This window comes from Falco rusticolus, chromosome Z (genome assembly GCF_015220075.1).
Source record: "Falco rusticolus isolate bFalRus1 chromosome Z, bFalRus1.pri, whole genome shotgun sequence".
Taxonomy (NCBI): Eukaryota; Metazoa; Chordata; class Aves; order Falconiformes; family Falconidae; genus Falco; species Falco rusticolus.
Genome location: NC_051210.1, coordinates 57,887,084 through 57,908,023, shown reverse-complemented (window position 1 = coordinate 57,908,023; position 20,940 = coordinate 57,887,084). Strand labels below are relative to the sequence as shown.

Here is a 20,940-nt window from a genome sequence, read left to right as displayed (position 1 = left end):
CTTTACTTCAGATAAGCTGAGAGCGATGTGCATTTTTGTCCAGCCAGCTGGACTAGGTCTATGTGACCCTTTTCAGCTAGCCAGTTATCCACAGTAAGAGACCTCACTCCATGCCAGAAGGCCACTGAGAGGGGTGGAAGGACAGACCCTCTGCCACCACCTTTCTCAGAGCTGTGCTGTCAGAGCTCCATATGGAAGGTGGCAGTTTAACGTCCAGCGTCACTGCCATTTCAGCCAGGCCTCCGAGGTGCCTCACAGAGGATCACGGCAGGGGACAGTGGTGAGCTTTGTGCAAACCAGCAACACCGAGAAGCGTGGGCGCTGGGGGGATGGCGGGGCAGCCCCAGCCCTGCTCAGAGCAGGGAGTGTTGAGGGTGGCCATGGGGCAGCTGTGGCCGCAGGGGGGGCACCGTCCCCTTGATGTCCCAGAGAGCCGAGCTCCAGCAGCTGTCATCACCCCCCAGAAGAAACCTAGCCACTCATGGCTTCTGCTTGGCCAAAGGCCAGTGCCAGGAGGTGTGTGGTGACCCAGCCGGAGCTCCCATGTCAGCACACAGCTGCCCACGTCACGGGCCACTCGGCTGCCTGCGCCGGTCACTGCTGCTGGAGGGCAGCAGGGGTGACACCAGTGTGAGGGGTGACTGGGTGGCCGAGCTGCTCAGCCTGGTGGCAGAGCTGAAAGGGGAAGCAGAAAGGTTCAGGAGTATTAGGGACTGTGAGAGGGAGGCAGACCGGTGGAGACGCTCTACCATCGCTGAGACAAATGCACCGCAGGGACACGTCACCACGGGAAGCACGCGGGAGGGTCCCCTGCCTGCTCGCCTCCAGGCAGAAGGAAGGGCCCCGAGTGATCGGGAGGAATGGAAACAGGTCCCTGCTGGGGACAGCAGGCGAGTCACTGCTGGCCTGCTCCACCTTCCCAGGTGCCCCTGTACAGCAGGTGTGCGGCTCTGGAGCCTGAGGGTCAGGAAAGTGTCGACGTGGGCAAAAACTCGTCCGGGTTGGAGGAGCTGCCAACCCCACGCATGGTGACCAGCTCTGCTAGGAAGAACTGAAAGGTGGTTGTCATCGGCGACTCCACTCTGAGAGGAACAGAGGGGCCGTATGCCGGCCGGACCCAGCCCCTGGGCAGCCTGCTGGCCTCCCTGGGGCTGGGTAAGGGACGTCACCAGGACACTCCCTGCCCGGTACGGCCCTCTGATCACTGCCCACTGCTGGGCTTCCAAGGGGCAGCGATGAACTCCAACGCCAAGAAGTCTGAGGGCGACGGAGAGAGACCTCGGGGCTGAGGGAGGGATCGGGAGCACAGGTGGTGCTTCCTTCTGTCCTGCCGGCCGCAGGGAGCGAGGGGCTGTGTCACCGCAAGGTCCCACAGATCAGCACTGGCTCTGGGCCTGGTGTCAATGGCCAGATCTCGGGGGGGCTGACGTGGGTCAGTTCACACGGCAGCAGGCCTGCTGGCCACAGCTGGGGTTCACCTGCCTCAGAGGGGGAAAAGGATCCCTGGTCAGGAGTTAGCAGGGCTCGTCGAGACAGCTTTAAACCCGACTCAAAGCGGGAAGGGAATAAACCCGAGCTCATCAGAGATGAGCCTGCGGGTGGGATGCCAGGCCTGGAGGTGAGATCGATGGCACAGCCGAAGTGCATCTATGCCAGTGCCCGAAGCACGGGCAACAAACAGGAGGAGCTGGAAGCCATCGTGCAGCAGGAAGACCATGACATAGTCGCCGTCACGGAAACATGGGGGGAAACTCGCATGACTGGAGTGCTGCAAGGGATGGCTACAGACTCTTCAGAAGGGACAGGCAAGGAAGGAGAGGCGGTGGGGTAGCTCCGTATGTCAGGGACTGTTTCAACAGTTTGTCCTTGTGAGGAACTTAAACTTACCAAACGTCCACTGGAAATACAGCACAGCGGATAGGACACAGACCAGGAGGTTCCTGAGTGTGCGGCAGATGCCTGCCTGACACAGCTGTCAGTGAGCCAGCCAGGGGAGATGTCCCGCTGGGCCTGCTGTTTGCACACAGGGAAGCGCTGGTGGGTATGTGGTGGTCACAGGACAACTTGGGCTTAGCGAACATGAGAAGATGAATTTTTCGATTCTTGGAGAAGTATGGAGGGAGTGGGGGATGGTCAGCAGAATGGCTATGTTGGACTTCCAGAGGGCTGACTTTGGCCTGTTTACAAGCCTGGTTGATGGAATCCCTTGGGAGATAGTTCTGAGGGGCCAAGGGGTCCAGGAGGGGCTGGGCGTTCTCCAGGATGGTAGTCTTAAAGGTGCATGAGCAGGCCATCCCCAAGTGCCAAAAGATGAGCTGGTGGGGGAGAAGACCTGGCTGAACAGAGAGCTTTGGATGGAACTCGGGGAAAAAAGGAGAGTGTACCACCTTTGGAAGAAGGGGCAGGCAACTCAGGAGAGATATATGGAAGCTGTGAGATTATGTAGGGTAAAGATCAGAGACATGAAAGCCCAGCTGGAACTCAGGCTGGCCACTGCTCTAAAAGATAACAAAAAATGTTTTTACAAACACATCAGAAACAAAAGGAGGGCCAAGGATAATCTCCACCCTTTATTGGATGCAGGTGGGAACACTGCCACAACAGATGAGGTAAAGGCTGAGGTGCTTAATGCTGCCTTTGCCTCAGCCTTTAATAGTGAAACCAGTTACCCTCAGGGTACCCAGCCCCCTGAGCTGGGAGACAGGGATGAGGAGGAGCAGAATGAAGTCCCCACAGTCCAGGAGGAAACAATTAGTGACCTGCTGCTCCAATTAGACATGCACGGGTCTATGGGTCCGAATCAGACCCACCCCAGGGTACTGAGGGAGCTGGCGGAGGAGTGTGCCAAGCTGTTCTCCATCATGGATCAGCAGTCCTGGCTAACTGGAGAGGTCCCAGAATGTGGTGCTCGTCTACAAGAAGGGCAGGAAGGAGGATCTGGGGAACTACAGGCTGGGGAAAGTTATGGAGCAGATCATCCCAAGTGCCAACACGTGGCATGTGCAGGACAATGGGGGATCAGGCCCAGCCAGCATGCGTTTATGAAAGGCAGGTCCTGCTTGATGAACCTGATCTCTATGACAAGATGACCGGACTAGTGGATAAGGGAAAGGCTGTGGATGTTGCCTACTTGGACCTTAGTAAAGCCTTTGACACCATCTCCCACAGCATTCTCCTGTAAAAACTGGCTGCTCATGGTGTGGATGGGTGTGCTCTATGCTGGGTTAAAAGCTGGCTGGACAGCTGAGCTCAGAGAGTCATGGTAAATGGAGTTACATCCAGCTGGTGACCTGTCACAGGTGGTGTTCCCCAGGGCTCAGCACTGGGGCCAGTCCTGTTTAATCTTTATTGATGATCAATGATCTGGATGACGGGATCGAGCGCACCCTCAGCAAGTTTGCAGATGACACCAAGCTGGGCAGCAGCGTTGGTCTGCGGGAGGGCAGGAGGCTCTGCAGAGGGGTCTGGACATGCTGGACCGATGGGCCGAGGGCAGCTGGATGAGGTTCAAGAAGGCTCCGTGCCGGGTCCTGCACCTGGGTCACACCAGCCCCACACAGCGCTACAGGCTGGGGCAGAGCGGCTGGAAAGGGCCTGGTGGGAAAGGGCCTGGGGGTGCTGGTCGGCAGCCGGCTGGGCATGAGCCAGCAGTGTGCCCAGGTGGCCAAGGAGGCCAGCAGCACCCTGGCTTGTGTCAGGAGCAGTGTGGCCAGCAGGGCAAGGGAAGGGACTGTCCCCCTGCACTGGGCACTGGTGAGGCTGCACCTCGAACCCTGTGTTCAGGTTTGGGCCCCTCACTGCAGGAGGGACGTAGAGGGGCTGCAGCGTGTCCAGGGAAGGGCCACGGGGCTGGGGAAGGGTCTGGAGCACAAGGCTTGTGAGGAGCAGCTGAGGGAACTGGGGGTTTTCAGCCTGGAGGAGGCTCAGGGGGGATCTTGCTGCTTTCTGGAACTACCTGAGAGGCTGTAGGCAGGTGGGGGTGGGTCTCTTCTCCCAGCTAACAAGCAATAGGACAAGTGGAAACGGCCTCAAGTTGCTCCAGGTGAGGTTTAGATTGGATATTAGGAAAACTTTCTTTACTGAGAGGGTTGTCAAGCATTGGAAGAGGCTGCCCAGGGAGGTGATGGAATCACCATTGCTGGAGGTGGCTAAAAAATGCATAGATGTGGTGCTTTGGGACGTGGTTTAGTGATGGCCTTGGCAGTCCTGGGCTAACAGTTGGACTTGATGATCTCATTCTATCCTAAATGTTTCCATGATTCACCTTACAAGCAGGGTTCACACCAAGGATGAAAACTGTGCAAACAGTGCTGTGCATAGACACAGCCAGAGCCCAGATATGCTTGAAGGCTCCTATGAAAAAGCAAGCAGACCCTCAGCCATGCTTTTCTCTGGGAACCAGCGTGACTGCTCAGCAATGCCCGTGTGTGGGCCCTTGTTGGTACACCTCCATCCCATCCTCAACCCAACATCCACTACAGGCTTCTGGCATCAGAGCTATGTTTGGCATGAACGTAGTTTGCATCCCTGTGCTGCATAAGCAGGTGCTGCTCGTCCCGTCAGGAAGACCAGTTAAGGTATGCTTCACTGTAAGGTCTTAAGCTGGCTGAAATAAATTAAAGCAGACAAAAACTCTGTAATTAAGAGACAGCTGGAGCTGCAGCACTTCCAAAGCTTCACAGCTCTTGACACTTCCACGTCAGACAGCAGGAAGGGGGCTGGTGTGCAGCAGGGGTAAAGCAGATTCAGGACACAGAAAGAAAGGAGGTGATCTAGGTAAAGAAAGAAGCAAAGTAGTTACTAAATACACTATTTTTACTAGGGTTTTAAAACATTTGGAAAACTGTATCAATTGTAATAGTACAGCATTTAGGTTGCAGCAGGTCTAGAAACTTCAGTCCAGACAGCTGGTTTGCATTTGCCAAGGATGCAAAACAAACAGTACATGACTGTTTCCTGTACTGAAACAGTCTAGCTACACAAATTTTGCAGGGATGTTGAAGTACACTACTGTAGTGTATGCAGGGAAACGAGTGCTTCAGATCTCTAAACCTCCTAGTGCATTTGATACAGTAACCTCTGCTTCTAGTATAAAACTGGTAGTCTGCATTCTCGTTCAGTCTTCTCAGCACTACGTTGTATGTCCGATTACAGACTGATGGACATTACAAGACCAAGCATGGGAGCTGAATTACAAGTGAGGAAGAACGGAAAATTAAGCCCCAGCTGAAAGTATTGCTAATGCTGCAGCCAATTAGTTCTCTCACTTGGGCAAACTGTGCAATTCAGCTTCAACGACAGTAAATGAGTACAGGCTTCTGCGAACGAGGTGACAAGTCCTGGTGTCATAGCCCCACTAGTTTAGTACTGTATGCCAGTGATATTTTCCTTAACCCTCATATTTTGTCTACTAATACATGTCACTAAGTCATGAAGTAAGCTTAAAATATCACAATTAAGCCAGTATGTTTTCCATTGTTTTACTGAAACTGAAAAAGTAGTTCTGTACCAAAATGTACACAATTTAGTAATAATACAAAATGTTAATTCTGCAACACAGAATGTCAGTCAAATCCACCAGAATGAACACTGAACCACAATTTATTGCCAGAACAGTGTTACTTTAAATAAGATCACTGAATGAACATAGAAACAAAGTAGTTCCAGCTTTCCTTAAATAAAATGGTAGCTATTAGCAACAATACTGCAGGAAGATAAACATTCATGATATTTCATATTTACATGCTATCATATCATATCTAGCATGTAGTATGTCTTCATGCTTGCACATTAGCTTTATGAGCTCATTACAATAATATTAATGTGCTGATGTACTACAAAACAAACCATCATGATTTATATCAAATTTGCACATTAGAAGAGCACCTCTGCTAGTCACCTATTTAGGAATGCCACTGCACTCCTGCAAGAATGCCAGTCCAGTCCACTGATTCACCCCCCAAAACACAAAAAACCCCAAACCAAACAAAAATATCCCCTTATCATCAAGCATATTAATAATTTTCTTCCTGTGATTAACTAGGCAGCACAATGCATTTAGCAATATTCCCCAAAGGTAATTCAAACCAGAGTAAACCTGGGTTTTCTGTTTTACATTAAGAACACCTGAGACTGCTTCACTGGTCCAAGTACAATATTTTGATACAAAACCTGCTTGTTGCATTAACATGTCATTTCACTGAATTCCCTTAATTAGTACAGTTCATTGAAAAAAATGGTAAGATTTCTTCCTAAAATAAATACTCCCCCCCTCAAAAAGAAAGTTTTAAAGGAATCAAAACATTAAAAAAAACCCCTAATGTTAAAGAACAGTGTGATCTTCTGACTTCATTTTATCTCAGCAAAAACAGTGGGTATACACCTGTTCCTATGGAGTAAGTGTCAAACACTTGAAAAAAAGAAAGAAAGAAAACGAAGGAATATACAAACACACTGTACCTTAAGAGACTTATTTTCAAAGAAGTGTAAACATCTGTTCTTGACTCCTGTTGTTTGAATGCACTCCTATCAAAAAAAGTTTGAGAAACTGCATTTGCTTAAAAATGTGTCTGACATGACTGATTTTGGCATCACCAGTTTTAAAGTCTGTTTTTTCTACCTGAACAAAATCACAAAACAGTTGAAGATGCCATTTTCCCTACTTCAATAAAGATTACATTTAACAGTTCAGAACTTTATAGGTCACAAGTTTTCCATGAAGGAATAACCTAAACTGTGGAGTTAAAACATAGAATGCTGCTTAGCTGAAGCAGCAGCAAATTAAGTACTATATATAGACAGAGGTTTCTATAAACTAATAGGATTCAACAGAACTGTCTTGTAGCCCAAGACCTAAATTTTGTATGTGAACAAAATTAAAACTGGGGATTCATGGAAAGTGATTAGGCTTGCCATCACTTTAAAAAACATGCTTGTCTAACTGTAACATAAAGAAGGCAAGGATCAGTGCATTCAAGCCAAGTTTAGACCTATTTTTTTTAATTCTGCAAAGTACATTACTCACTTCTCAGCTTTGTGGTTACCCGGAGCTTAGTAGTCAAAAGAATCTCAACCTGTAAAACCATAAAACGGACCCTTTATAAGATGTGTAAGAGTAAGAATTCCAAAGCCATGTTCAAGGCATGTGACAGGACTTCTCCCACGAAGTCATCTCTAACCACTGAAGAAGGTCAAAGGCGTAAGTAGTCTCACACAAGTCTGCTGATCTCTCAGTTCATCTTACATAAATTGAGTTGAAGGTGATTTTCATTCTAAACTTCACAGAGGTCTTTTTTCCCCTGTGCACCCTGTCAGTTGCTACAACAATTCTTCATTGCAAAGCCATTTTAGTATTCAAGCTGCCTTCTTAGTGCAGGTTCCTTGAAGATCTTGTAGGTTTATTTTTGACCTAATAAAAACAGTAAGATAACTACATTATATAAAATGTTACAGCACTATTTATGTTGCAATTATTCATGTAACTATTATTGAATCTCGTACTTGGAAGAAAGGCAAAATAGCAGAGAAAGATAAGAATTTTTCCATTTCTTACCTGTTGTGGATCATGTGGCTTTTGACTAGATGCCCAGCTGCCAGAGCTGCCATTAGTGATAATTCCCCTGCCATCACTGTAGCACAAACAATTTTAGCAAGTTGACGGGCGTTTTCACCAGGGTTATCTTGGCTTGCACCTTGAACCCCTAACATCTGGAGAGAAAAATATGCATTATTATACTACGAAATCTACGTAAATTTATGCTAGCTCTAGTATTAAAGTAAGTCATTCCAAATGATATCACATCAACTAGTTTTAAGTCTCTTTTTAATATTAAAGATCTTAAGCTTTAGGAACTAGATACAGGAACTAGATACATGAAAACAATTCATTAGATTATTCTTAAATTTTCATACCAAAACCACTGAGTTTCAAGAAGGCCCATTCGCACATTACTCAGACTCAATATACACAACACGAAAGTGAGCTTTGATTTAAGAAGCTAAGTTGCTTTAAACTTTCTGATCTATACCTGCAAACACGCCTGCTGTGGGAGCAAGTTGGTGCCTCCGCCAACAGTTCCTATTTCTATAGAAGGCATTGTGCAGCTGATGTACAGGTCTTCGTTGGTGGAACCAGTTCGCTCCATCAAAGTGATGCAGTTAGAGCTGCCTACATTCTGCGCAGCATCCTTCAGATTAGGAAGGCAAAACAAAGCACAAACAAAATACTTAACTGTGTGGTTAAGAATTACTGCACTAAAGAAAACCTGAACTGGGGGAAAACAAACCTACCTGACCACAGGCTATGTAGATAGCTGTCACAATGTTTGCTGCATGTGCATTGTAGCCACCTATGCTACCAGCCATCGCAGAACCCACCAAATTTTTATTTATATTGACTTCAACAATATCTTCTGTAGTTGTCTTCAATACCTAGACAAAGTGATACACTTTTATTACACCATTCCTTACGCAGGAGTAGAAACGCACTATTTATGGTTAATAAGCTCTTGCCCCTTGTTTGAGTCAAATTCCATGTGGAAGCAACCGTTGTCCTAGATACCTACTTTTATTTTTGTTCAAAATGAGCCTTTTCAAATGCAGGCTGCGTTATCGAAGTAACAATGGAAAAGTCAGTGCAAAGGGTTGGACTTGCACAGGCCTTTAAGAAAAGCTTACCAGCTACCTTCTCCATTTCAAATTCTCACTTATCTTCAGAATGAAGCAAACAAAATCAACTTGACAGAAATATCCCACTAATTCACCGTGACATGATAGCAACAATCCTCCCAAGTTGCTCTGGACACTAAACCCTCCTCAGTTTTGCTCTGCATAAGAATACAGAGCTAAACTGAAGAGTTCAAATACAAACCACAGTGCTACACTGTTACGTAAACACTGTACACAGTAATATCAAATCAAATGGCACATTTATACGATACTAAGTGTATTTTGAAACCTTCAGATATAAGATGTACACTGAATTTAGTATAAAAATGATCAAAGAGAGCAAAAAGAGAGTACTGTGAGTAAAATTCAAGATATTCCAGTGTAGCAGGAATAGCAACTGATGACAGAGATCTGCACAAAGTCTACAACACTGACAAAAATATAGTTTATGTATTAGAGTTCGATGTAAGTGAATGTAGTGATGTACATGGCTGGGTATTGGGGAAAAACATCACAAATTTACCTAAAAACTATCCATGCCCATTACAAACTGACTGGCTCCCCATTACTACTCTGGAATGCAATCTCGTAGCTAATTAGATATTGCCACTGAATCAACTGTAAAAATGCCAACAATATGAAAATTAGGAAACCACTAGGAAGCAAACCCAGAAGACATAAATTATGTCAATGTACAAATCCAGCCTGCACACACACTCTGAATTCTGTACCCAGAAATTTTAGAACTGAAAAAGATCTAGAGATACTGATGTTCAAAGACATGCTTAGAATGTTTTTACTCATTCCTCAGAGAGAAACTAGTACTTTTCAATCTGGAACTGTGAATGGCTGGCAAGGTGGAAGGGCTGTGTTATAACCACAAGATCTTGAGCAGCAGAAGGTAAGAGCCTTAAGTATCTATTCCAGTACAAAACTAGGGCATCAAATGGAATCAAGGAGGAGGAGGTAGTTCTCATACAAGGTGCAGCTACACTGTGGAATTCTGCCTGGAATTCTAGTGATATAAGTTTACGTAGTTTCACAAAAGAGACTGGACAAATTACTGGGGGAAAATAAACAAAAAAATGCATTGAATACAAAAGCAGCAATTCCAAAAACGTTGAACAAGTTGACGGAAGACTGTGCTGAGTATGGCGTAGTAAATTCCTCCCCGGATATTGCTTCTCATGGCCAGTGCTGGCAACCACGGGACAAGCAATAGATTTGTCTGACACACAGGCAGTCTTCTGAGCTCAGGTAGAAGAGATTCTAAGATAGCTCTGATGATGTAGGACAAGTTTGACAGAGGCTGTGACTGGCACTGTTCACAAGGGTTACCCTTCGTCAGGCAAGATGCTAAGGCAGCTTTGGAATTAAGTGAAGCACCCGATTATCTGTTTTCATTGTAGTAAATATAAACTTTGAAGAGAATGCCAGGTTTGCGTGAGAGACAACAAATGAGTGAAATGATCAAGACTGGGCTTAATGACAGGCAAAACCCCACATGTAAAAATCTGTCAGACTGTGGCATAATTTTTCAAAGGTAAAAAGTGGAAATGCTCATACCTTCAACTAGATATGCATCATTAAATATATGCACATTATGTCACAGAAGAGACCATGAAAGGAAAAAAATATTTATTCTCTCAGCAAAAATGGCTTATCCTACAGCAGTTCTGACAACACATGTAAGAATTATACTCACGTGGAAAACGGCTTACAGTTAACATTTATAATGTGAGATAGTTATTGATTTTGTAAAATGTATGCGTTTTTATAAACAAGTAAAAACAAGCAGACACTTACTTCTCTAACAACCTTGGCTGGAATGACTGCTTCACAGACAACAGACTTCCCTCTTCCTTCTATCCAGTTTATAGCAGCAGGTTTTTTGTCTGTACAATAGTTACCACTAATAGCTATTACTTGGAGATCAGGAAACTCTTCACTCAACCTTGCCAGTGCTTTTTCAGTACCCTGTTAGAAAAGAAACAATTGAAAGGCTAGGTGTATCATTATGGTTGCAAAACAAGCTACTCAAGGACAGTGGAACAGCAAGATTAGATTAAGTCTAATCAGATTTTCAGTTACAGCTCAAGAAAAGAACGTAATTTCAGGAAGGAATCTGAAACAGCAGAAACCCCCACCCACCCTATTATCACTAGAGTTTTTCTAACCATTTGGGGAATTACATGGGCAATAATTGGTTCTTCCCAGTACATATGGATTCTCTATACACATTCTAAGTGCATGGGCATATGGTTACTGTACTGAAGATACAACATGAACTAAGTCAAACACTACAGACATGAAATTAATTCATTTTGGATGCAGTGGAAAGATCTTCTGTACACTAGGAAGTCACACCAAAAGTCTTCTATATTTACTACCTATCACCAGACCCACTTATGTAATGGTTCTGATAGACTTAAATTTTATAGAGAATAGGCAAAGGGCATTAGTTTCAAACAGCACAAGGTGTTCCAAGAATCTATGGATCATGTCTCTCCAGTTCTTCCATGTGTTTGCATGAAAACAAACAAATGAAACTAGAGAACACTCTTCTGCTGCCATTGACCAGATTCCTAATCTAATTCCTAATTTTCAATGAAGTGATCCACACAGTAACAGATTAACTGCTGCTGGACAAAATCTTTGGCCCAAAGCAACAGAGTGACCAGCTTAACTTCCATATTATCAAGAATACTTTCTTTAAATAACAACAATAAAAAATATCCAGATACAAAGTTACTTTTTTTCTTTCTCATCCTATTCTTGTTTACACTTGACTAGGTCAAACTCATTTATTATTTTATAGCACTTCAATCAGCGCTATGTCTTATCTTTCTGGCTTCACATGCCAGGTAGTCACAGGTTGATAAGCTATTATCTATTTTTAAAAGAAATACACATTTATTAAAAAGTCTTAAGGGGAGTGGTCTTACTTTTGAAATCATATTCATTCCCATTGCATCTCCTGTTCCAGACTGAAAACGGATATAAAGGTTACGACCAGCCAAACTGATGAGAAGTTTTTGTAGGCGGGCAAACCTGCAAGAAAAAGCTTAACTATTACTTATAAGCCTCAAGGGAAAAGATTAAGTTAGTTTTAAGTAGCAAAATTTCAGTAACTCATTGCAGATAGTGTTGTTAACGACACTGTTTCCTCCTCCCTCAGCACAGAAAAAAAGCCTTCAGCTACTATGCACATAGCTCTGAGTGAACACCTCAAAAATCTTCACTGTAAAAGTGTTCACTGTCTCATGTTTTCTGTCTTTGAACTTCATGACATAAAATGCCCTGAGCTAACATACATATAATTAATCTGTGTTACCTAAAACATCTGACTACCAGATATAAACTAAAAATGAGGCCTTTGGAAATTCTTATGTCAGTTTACAGCAAGGCAAAACCCATGCTATCCTCAACAGTGCAAGCTCCACAAGTCAAACAAACTGCAAATAGCACCGTAAGTTGATTCTGGCCGAAATACACGCATGTCCTTGGCTGACAAAACTTTGGCTGGAACAAAACTAGTAAGGAATTGTCTCTTTGAACTTTCCTAAAGAAAGCAGGTAATTGTAAGTCTTAAAAAAAACTCTAGGGCTTGAAAAGTAGACTTATTCTTAATACTGCTTTACATTTTCTAGCTTTTCAGTTCTAGCATTACTTTATCCTGTATTCTCTGGAACCTCATAAATTAATTATTAACATTAGTAATATAATCTGAAAGGCTAGGTTCCAAACACTGAATTACTTTTTGCATTGTAACTACTAAAAATCCAAGTAAGATTTTATGTTTGTTTTAAATACTTAGAGAAAATAAATAATGTATTAAGTATTATGCAGTATGAATGTATTTGTTGCTAAGATACAGTTGTTTACCACTTATCATTAGAAAATGTTTATTACTGGCCTTGGCACACAGACAAAGTGAGTTCTGTTCTCTTAGATTCACACTATGCAGGACAGCCAAAATTAAGATGTAATTTCCTGTACTGCAGTACACCACAAAAACCCAGGAGCTTTCTATCATCCACAGAAGTCTTATGTCAGGGAATAAGGCTGGAATAGCCATTGTACTAACCTACTCGTGCTGTCAAAAGCTTCCTTCATTATTTTAAAGCCTTCGGGGCTTTCAAGCCAAACTTTCACTTCTGCAGCATGGCAAGCAGTGGGCAGCCTTACAACAGGTCCTCGAGTCATCCCATCTGCCAGAATGCGGCTACTTGCTCCTCCACCAAGCTAAAAATCAAAGCAGAAAGGAAACAAAGTAAGATTACTGAAAGTGAGTGTTAGTTTTTAGGATATCAAAAACATGCCTTTTATCACCCCAAATATGTTTTACAATACCGGAAGTTTTTCAAGCCTGTCGAGTAATACTTACACATATTGCTCTACACCCTCTGTTTGTGCTTGCTACAAGACATCCCTCTGTTGTTGCCATTGGCACCTGAAATTCTTTGTTATCCAAAAACAGTGGTCCTGCTACACCTACAGGAATAGGCATATATCCAATCACGTTTTCACAGCAAGCTCCCATAACCTTACAAAAAAAAAATACAAAAGGTATCACTGAGGTTACACTAACAGCGGTATGGTACAGCATGTTACATACTATGCCTGTAACTACAACAAGGTATCTCAGCAAAACCCCCACAACCCTACCCACAAAGCAACCAATTCCCACCTCAAAAGGTAACAGCTACAGCTATCAACAGCTAATGCCGCTCAATCTAGTATTTGGCAGACGTATTAGATCTTACTAAGTCTTAAACACTATTAAAAAAATCCTAATACTGTTACATGAATTTTAAATTAACTTCCATTTTAACTTGAGCTCAAGGTAATGTTATCATTCTGCTGCTCAGAATTGTACATTTTTGAGATAAGGCAGTTGCATACTTTTTAGGAGTATGCAACTACCTTATTCTAAGTTTAGGCAAACCTCCCTAGGAAGGTAGTGGCTTATGTTTGCCTTTTTTTTTCTTTTTTTTTTCCCCCCCTGCTACATCAGTTTTGACCAAGCTCACTGTTAATTCATATGCATCACTGAGCATCTACTTCATGTATTTGGAACATGGTTTTACAGTGAATTTCACCTGTCTGCCTTTTACTTACCAAAGAATAATTATAATTCCTATATGGAAGATATTGCAAAGATGAAGGTTCAGGAAGTTTCTCAGATAACATCTGTCTGCGAATGGACACACCTCGCTCCTGTGTTTCCATCAGAGTTTCCAGTTTGTATGCAGGAATACGCTTAGCATTAACAAGGCTGATAACCTCAGCATCAGTAAGGAATTTTGCTCCTTTCTGGAAATGTAAAGAGTAGGGAGGGAAAATACAGATTCCCTTGGTAAAAATCCTTTTAAATTTCCAAATAACAAAGGGTAATGACTTGACTTTGACATTACCAGAGTACATCTACATGAACCAACTGCTAACGTCAGGTTTTATAGTAGGTCAGCATATGATCAAAATCTTGTATGCATACATGATGAAGCTTCAACGACTATGGTATGTCATTAATGATGAAGCTGCTCCCCACCCTGACTGCCTGGCGGAGAAGTGACTTCTAAAGGGTTTTGTTTTAGTCCTGACCCACTACCCAAGTTACTGAAGCCATATAATTTTCTGAAGAATAACATATAATCAATAGGATCATTTAAAAATTGGAAAATGAACTGTAAAAATTCTTAAATCAGATGCTGCAGCAGAGGTTAAAAAAAAAAGTTCTTTTTCCCATACCTCTGCATTTCCAAGTATACGAACACACTCCTCAATAGAACGTGGTTCCTTAGGTAACTCGATTTCTTCCTCTCTTCCATTAAAAAATGAAAAAGTATCCACAGCGTTGCAACTGCCAACTACAAATGTAGCCTTGGTTGATGACTCTGCTAATACAGGTTTTATGACTTCCGCTGCATAAAGGCAATTAAAATGAAACTTGGTTTACAAAGTGCTTAAGTTCTGATTCCAAATACAACATGCTAACTCAGATTTCACTATTTGTTCCAAATACTAGGAATATGTTCAATAAAATTCTAAAAATTACCATTTCCATCTTTGGGAACTAAAGCCTCTTCTACTGTGTTAGATTTCTGGTTGTTTTTCAGAAGTCCAGACTGCTTCCGGCAACAATTCTCAGGGACTTTTTTCTGGACCATCACTGGCGATGTTATGGGATTCTTCAGTGACAGTGTGGATTCAGTCTCTGCTTGCTCAAAGAAAATATATTTGACAGCAAGGAGAAGGGCTAATCCAAGAGTGATTACTTGTTCAATATCCATACTGGCCATTCTGAAAAAGACAAATACATGGTCTATACAATATGTTGTTTGTAACAGCATTCTGACATCCCTTTGCTTTAGAAAGGGCAATAGTTGCAGCATAATTTATATATTTGGCAGGAATTCCAGTCAAAAGACATCTTCTACCAGGTCATTCAAGTATGCTGTGTCAGGGTAAAGAAATACTCTAACATAAGAATTTTCAGGTGTCATTAAACAGTTACTAAATCTTGGCTAAAAAGCAGCCCCAATAATAAAAATGACTTTAAAGTAGTCACTAACGACTGATCAAATTGATTACACACCTACTTCCCAATGACAAATCAGGAAGTTTCAATTATCATCCTCTACCAATAATGACTACTATGATCCAAGCCAAACTTCTAAGAGAGGGGGGGAAAAAACCTCTAAAACTGACAGCTCTGAGTTTTCAATAGTAGTAAGGAAATACAGGTGCTCCTAACTTCAGTTAAGCTGAAGGTAAAGCAATAGTGACACGGCTTTTGCACTTCTGTCTGAACAGTCAGAAACTCTGCATAAATACTCCAGTGCAGTCAGAAAATTTATTTTCCAGTGCACTCTGAAAGGTGTCAGTGCTACTGGGAAAAGACAGTGTTTTGATGCACACAGGACAACTGTCTCCTGATCATGCTCTTGATTACTTCAAGGAGATTGGACAAATGGCATTGTATCAAAATATTTCTTATGAAATGTCATCTCCAGTTCCAAGAAATCCTACAGTGGTCATATCTGCAAGTTAACAAGCGTTGTACCCTAGGACCACAGCTTGGCAGTACTGGAGAACACACACTAATCAAGGAAACTTCTATTCTGTGAAGTTGCCTACCGGGAAAGGTAGAACTGCCATAATGAAACATTCGGTTCAATTCTCTTCGGTGCATTCTCATCCAATCCCACTGAATTTTCTACAGTACTGTTCTGAGCAGCTGGTTCTGCTATCCAACGGCTGTGGGCATGAACAAGAACCAAACCCAGCGACTGTATTAAAAACACAAAACAACAAACAAATATTAATTTTTCAACTGTAACTAGGTTGTTGTAATCTAACCTACAAAAATTAAAAATTTTCTTTTTTATTTCTTTGGGGTTTAGTTTTTTTTGGTTTCCCATGCCTTAAAAGTCTAAAGGCCGATTTTCCACACCCCTTATCAATGGCCTTTTGTAACACTCACAGCTTTGGGCCTGTCATACCACGTCCTTCCTCTTACTAAAGTAATAAAGCAAAGGAAGCTGAGGGTACTGTCAGGGTAAGAATAAGGGAGTTAGTCACATGGAAAAACCCTGAGTGTTTGGCACAGAAATGGCACACACAGGAAGGCTTTAGGTATAGATACAGAGGACATTATTAACAACTACCACAACAAACAAGACTAATGGGATGCAGAATACAAGTCTATAGAAAACAGAAGCTTGATGCATTGCACCAGGACACCTTACTAATTGCAAAAGTACAAGCAAAAAAAAGAGCCACAAACCATAATCATTTTGACCCTCTGTGTTACAGGATTTGGTTTATTTTCTTCTTCTTCCAGAACACGAGCAAAATGGCTAAGCTGCCATATAGGGCGCCCTTCGCGGCTCTCTCTCGAAAGCTGCAAAAATAACAAAATTTAAGAACAGGTCCTATTTAGTACATATTAGAAAAACAAACCAGTGAGCTTCAAGTGGTATTTTTATTTGATCGTTAAGAAACAACCAACAGAAGAGTTAACCCACAATCTACTGTCAGTCTGCATTAGTGAAAAACTCTGGAGAGCAAATAATTTACAGTATAGTTCAATTACTCTGTCAGTGTGATGGATTTACACCAGCATTAGCCAGTTACTGTCACCAGCTGAGCCACCATAACTCAGGAAGGCAAACATGCTCATCAGGAAGACAAATATGCTGCATGTAACTCCATGAAGAAATGAATAGCCTGCAAGTGCAGGATCCAAATACTAAGCTTGATGTTGTCTTGAAGTTGGTCTTACCTCTAGTACCAAGGACACACAAGCTGGAAAGAAGGTCATGAAGACAAAGTAGTTGGCAAGAACAGACATACAGCCGAAGCAGCACATAATTTCAAGTTGTCGTACACCTGCATAGAAAAAGAAGAAATTTTTTACATTTGAATATGCAATAGGCCTTCTACATACTTGATGTGCTGCAGAAGTAAGAAAGAAGCCATTAAACTCACATTGCAGATTATATAGAGAACTGTCTAGATTAATAAAAACCAAGCATGTTATGCCCTAGTCATTCTGTATTAGGTTATTCTAAGCACAATATGTATTCATGGTATGGTAATTACAGAAAACTGCCCTGGTTTCACCTGGGATAGAGTTAATTCTTAGTAGCTGGTGCAGCGCTGTGTTTTGGATTTGGTGTGAGAACAACGCTGACAGCACACTGATGGTTTTAGTTGTTGCTGGGCGATGTTTAAGTTAAGGACTTCTCAGTTTCTCAGGCCTGGCCTGCCAGAGGGCTGGAGGGGCACGGGAAATTGGGAGGGGGCACATCCAGGAAAGCTGACCTGAACGAGCCAGAGGGATACTCCATACCGTATGGTGTCACGCTGTAAACATCATAAAATGGGGGAAGGAGGAGGAAGGGGGGACCTCTGGCATTATGGTGCCCGTCTTCCCAAGTAACTGTTACATGTGATGGAGCCTGGCTTTCCTGGGGATGGCCGAGCACCTGCCTGCCCATGGGAAGTGAATTCCTTGTTTTGCTTTGCTTGCGTGTGCGGCTTTTGCTTTACCTATGAAATTGTTCTTATCTCAACCCTTGAGTTTTACATTTCTTTCTGATTCTCCTCCCCACACCTCTGGGTGAGGGTGGAGCAAGCAAGCAGCTGCATGGTACTTAAGTTACTGGCTGGGGTTAAACTGTGACAAAGTGTAATTCTACATAAATACAAATAATTACGGTTCACCAAGATTTTAAAGCTTCACACCAAAAGCTTGAAACTTCTCAGTTATCTAAGCAAAAAACAAGTAGCCAACAATTAGGGGCTGAGCGGCTGGAAAGCTGCCTGGGGGTGCTGGTCGGCAGCCGGCTGGGCATGAGCCAGCAGTGTGCCCAGGTGGCCAAGGAGGCCAGCAGCACCCTGGCTTGTGTCAGGAGCAGTGTGGCCAGCAGGGCAAGGGAAGGGACTGTCCCCCTGCACTGGGCACTGGTGAGGCTGCACCTCGAACCCTGTGTTCAGGTTTGGGCCCCTCACTGCAGGAGGGACGTAGAGGGGCTGCAGCGTGTCCGGGGAAGGGCCATGGGGCTGGGGAAGGGTCTGGAGCACAAGGCTTGTGAGGAGCAGCTGAGGGAACTGGGGGTTTTCAGCCTGGAGGAGGCCCAGGGGGGATCTTGCTGCTCTCTACAACTGCCTGAGAGGCTGTAGGCAGGTGGGGGTGGGTCTCTTCTCCCAGCTAACAAGCAATAGGACAAGAGGAAACGGCCTCAAGTTACTCCAGGGGAGGTTTAGATCGGATATTAGGAAAATTTTCTTTGTTGAAAGGGTGGTCAACACTGGAAGAGGCTGCGCAGGGAGGTGGTGGAATCACCATCCCCAGATGTGTTTAAAAAACACATAGATGTGGTGCTTAGGGACACGGTTTAGTGAAGGCCTTGGTAGTCCTGGGTTCATGGTAGGACCTGATGATCTCAGGTCTCTTTCAACCTAAATGATTCTATGATTTGATGTATTGACATCCCTTCTGAAAGGTGGCCTATTAAGTGCTCAGGCAGTAAGAAACGGTATATAGTCCACCTACTCTTTCACAAGCCTGGTATCCAGAAAAAGTCAGTTAGTTATGTCACACATGCATTACAGAACTGCCTTAGTAAAGATGAAAGAGCAAACAGTATAAATAATTTTTTTAAAAAATTAATTATATGCTGTGCCAAAATGAGTTCTTCCCTAGATGGAAACAGGAAAGCAGCTTACTAATAAAAATTACCCTGAAAAGGTCCAAAACAATTAGAAAAGCAGTTGTTCTGAAATATGTCCTTAAGGCATACAAAATAGTTTAAAAAACCTCCAGAGATAAAAACCAACAGACAAAACCAAAAATGCAAACAAAACCCCACTTTAGTCCTAGCTATGGAACTTTGATTTATTTTACAAAAAAATTAGTATTTACACATGGAAACCCTTTTCTAACTACATTTAACTGTTCTCTTTTTAAGGAAAGACAACTGCCACTGCACAAGGAACTGATGAAGATCAAAAGACTGAGTAAGGAAAAAATACAGCAAAAGATCAGTTATTTTTAATTGAACTAGAATAACTTTCTTCACTTGGAGTAGTTTTTAGAAATACTCAGGTTTTGCAGGAATACAAAATAAGTGTGCATATACTGAAAGTGTAACTCACTTTTAAGAATGCCAAGAGAACATTTCAGCAGCTACTTTATGATGTTAATAGGAATGACTGGAATGATAGAAGGTCTTAATTTTATGTAAGCAGCTGCACAGAAGTCCATTCCCACTGCGCAATGCTCAAGGAAAGCTGCTACCTGTATTTCAGAGTTTTTAACACGTACATATTATTCATATCTGGAGAAAACTAGTAATATAGGCTAATTAGAAAAGTAAATAGATAAAGTCACTCCACTCGCATGGGTCGCGCCTACACTACTTTAAACTCTCAACATCCCAACATCTTTCAAATAGTCTTTTTTAACTGGAAAGATTCAGACCCTTAGATGGTATCACCCACCTGACATAGTACCAACACCAATCACAAGACACTCCACAAGGGCATCCAGTGTAAACGTAGGGCCTAAAATTGCCATTCCACGTGAAATATTTTCTCTTACTTCATCCTAAAAAGAAAAATTTATGTACATTAATATAAAGACAAAAATCAAATTAAGGGAGTGTACACAACCATGATCAGTAAATTGAATAGTATTATGTTGATAAGGCCTTTTAAAACATATATTGAAAATGGAACTATTATGTAAGAATACATTCTTCAATTGCTTTATTTTCTGTAAGTTATCTGAAAGTCTTTATTTACACCAGATTATTTAATTTTGATTAATTTCTATACCTTTGGCTCATCAGTATTCTAAACTCCTACAGTACTGGTGGACAAAGACTTTAATTGCAGCACATTCAGAAGAACAATTCTACACTTTAAGACATAAAATAAAAGCCTTTTACATCATGGCATTTCAAAAGTTCGTGCAACCACATATTTGTACTCTAACTTTTATTGTTTTATTATTTAACTCTCTAGACTCAGCTGACAGAAAAGAGGACAAAAAAAACCAAACCACTAAAACTTTCCACTGTGGGGGAAAGGGATTTCCTCCAGAAGCCAAGCATGGCAAATTCTACAGGGTCTGCTGCTGGTTTTTTTGTGATAGTGGTTTTGGGGGAAGGTAGAGAGAAGCTGTAGGGAAAACCTACATGTGAAATACCTTCTTGAAAATAAGTAAAAAATTCTGTTCTTGCAAGTATTATGAAATAATATACAACACACTATAATAATACCATACATACAAAGAATGTGCAATATATGCTAGATACAATATATTAAAGTGTAATATACAATATTTTGCCACAATTAGTATGCTCAATTACAACATATGGTATTTAATATACTAAATATACTTTTGTTGCAGAACTTAGAATACTAGGGGAAAAAATTTACAATCTATGACAAGCAAGATGTCCTGTCAATCCTCCCTGTTGTGCTGTGTTAATTGCATTAGAGCATGAATGTTTCTGTCTACACATATGCTATGTTTGTTCTGCTAAGATTTTGTCTAGAAATATGCTTCTTCCATTATCAGCACTGTAACACTAGATGTCTCTTCATATGCCGCTCCTGAGCCCTAGAAATTAACTTTTTTCTGTCAATACCTGTTCTAGGGAAGAACAGTTTGTCTAGGAACTCTAGCCTCCTTAGCTGAGCCTTAAGCACCACCAGTTCTAAAGTTCTGAACCTGTAAAGTACTCATACATAAAATTC

The 20,940-nt window shown here is 42.4% G+C and overlaps 1 protein-coding gene across 1 annotated transcript; it reads right to left on the bottom strand.

The window, feature by feature from the left end:
- Positions 1–5,466: 5,466 nt before the first annotated feature.
- Positions 5,467–20,420, bottom strand: HMGCR (3-hydroxy-3-methylglutaryl-CoA reductase). Its single transcript, XM_037373999.1, has 15 exons — positions 19,678–20,420; positions 16,955–17,061; positions 16,457–16,573; positions 15,808–15,959; positions 14,726–14,970; positions 14,419–14,591; positions 13,789–13,983; positions 13,055–13,213; positions 12,755–12,912; positions 11,613–11,718; positions 10,474–10,644; positions 8,290–8,430; positions 8,028–8,186; positions 7,553–7,707; positions 5,467–7,408 (listed from the first exon to the last, which is right to left on the bottom strand). Exons 1-15 carry the CDS (start codon positions 19,751–19,753, stop codon positions 7,354–7,356), a joined length of 2,169 nt encoding a protein of 722 aa, XP_037229896.1. The 5' UTR covers positions 19,754–20,420; the 3' UTR covers positions 5,467–7,353.
- Positions 20,421–20,940: the final 520 nt, after the last annotated feature.

Excerpts from the sequence above, each read along its gene's own strand:
- HMGCR (XM_037373999.1), bottom strand. The coding sequence starts at position 19,753 with ATGGCAATTTTAGGCCCTACGTTTACACTGGATGCCCTTGTGGAGTGT. Across the intron at positions 8,187-8,289 it reads TCTACATAGCCTGTGGTCAG|GATGCTGCGCAGAATGTAGG; the intron begins GTAGGTTTGTTT and ends CCTAATCTGAAG. Across the intron at positions 7,409-7,552 it reads AGCCACATGATCCACAACAG|GTCAAAAATAAACCTACAAG; the intron begins GTAAGAAATGGA and ends TGTTTTTATTAG.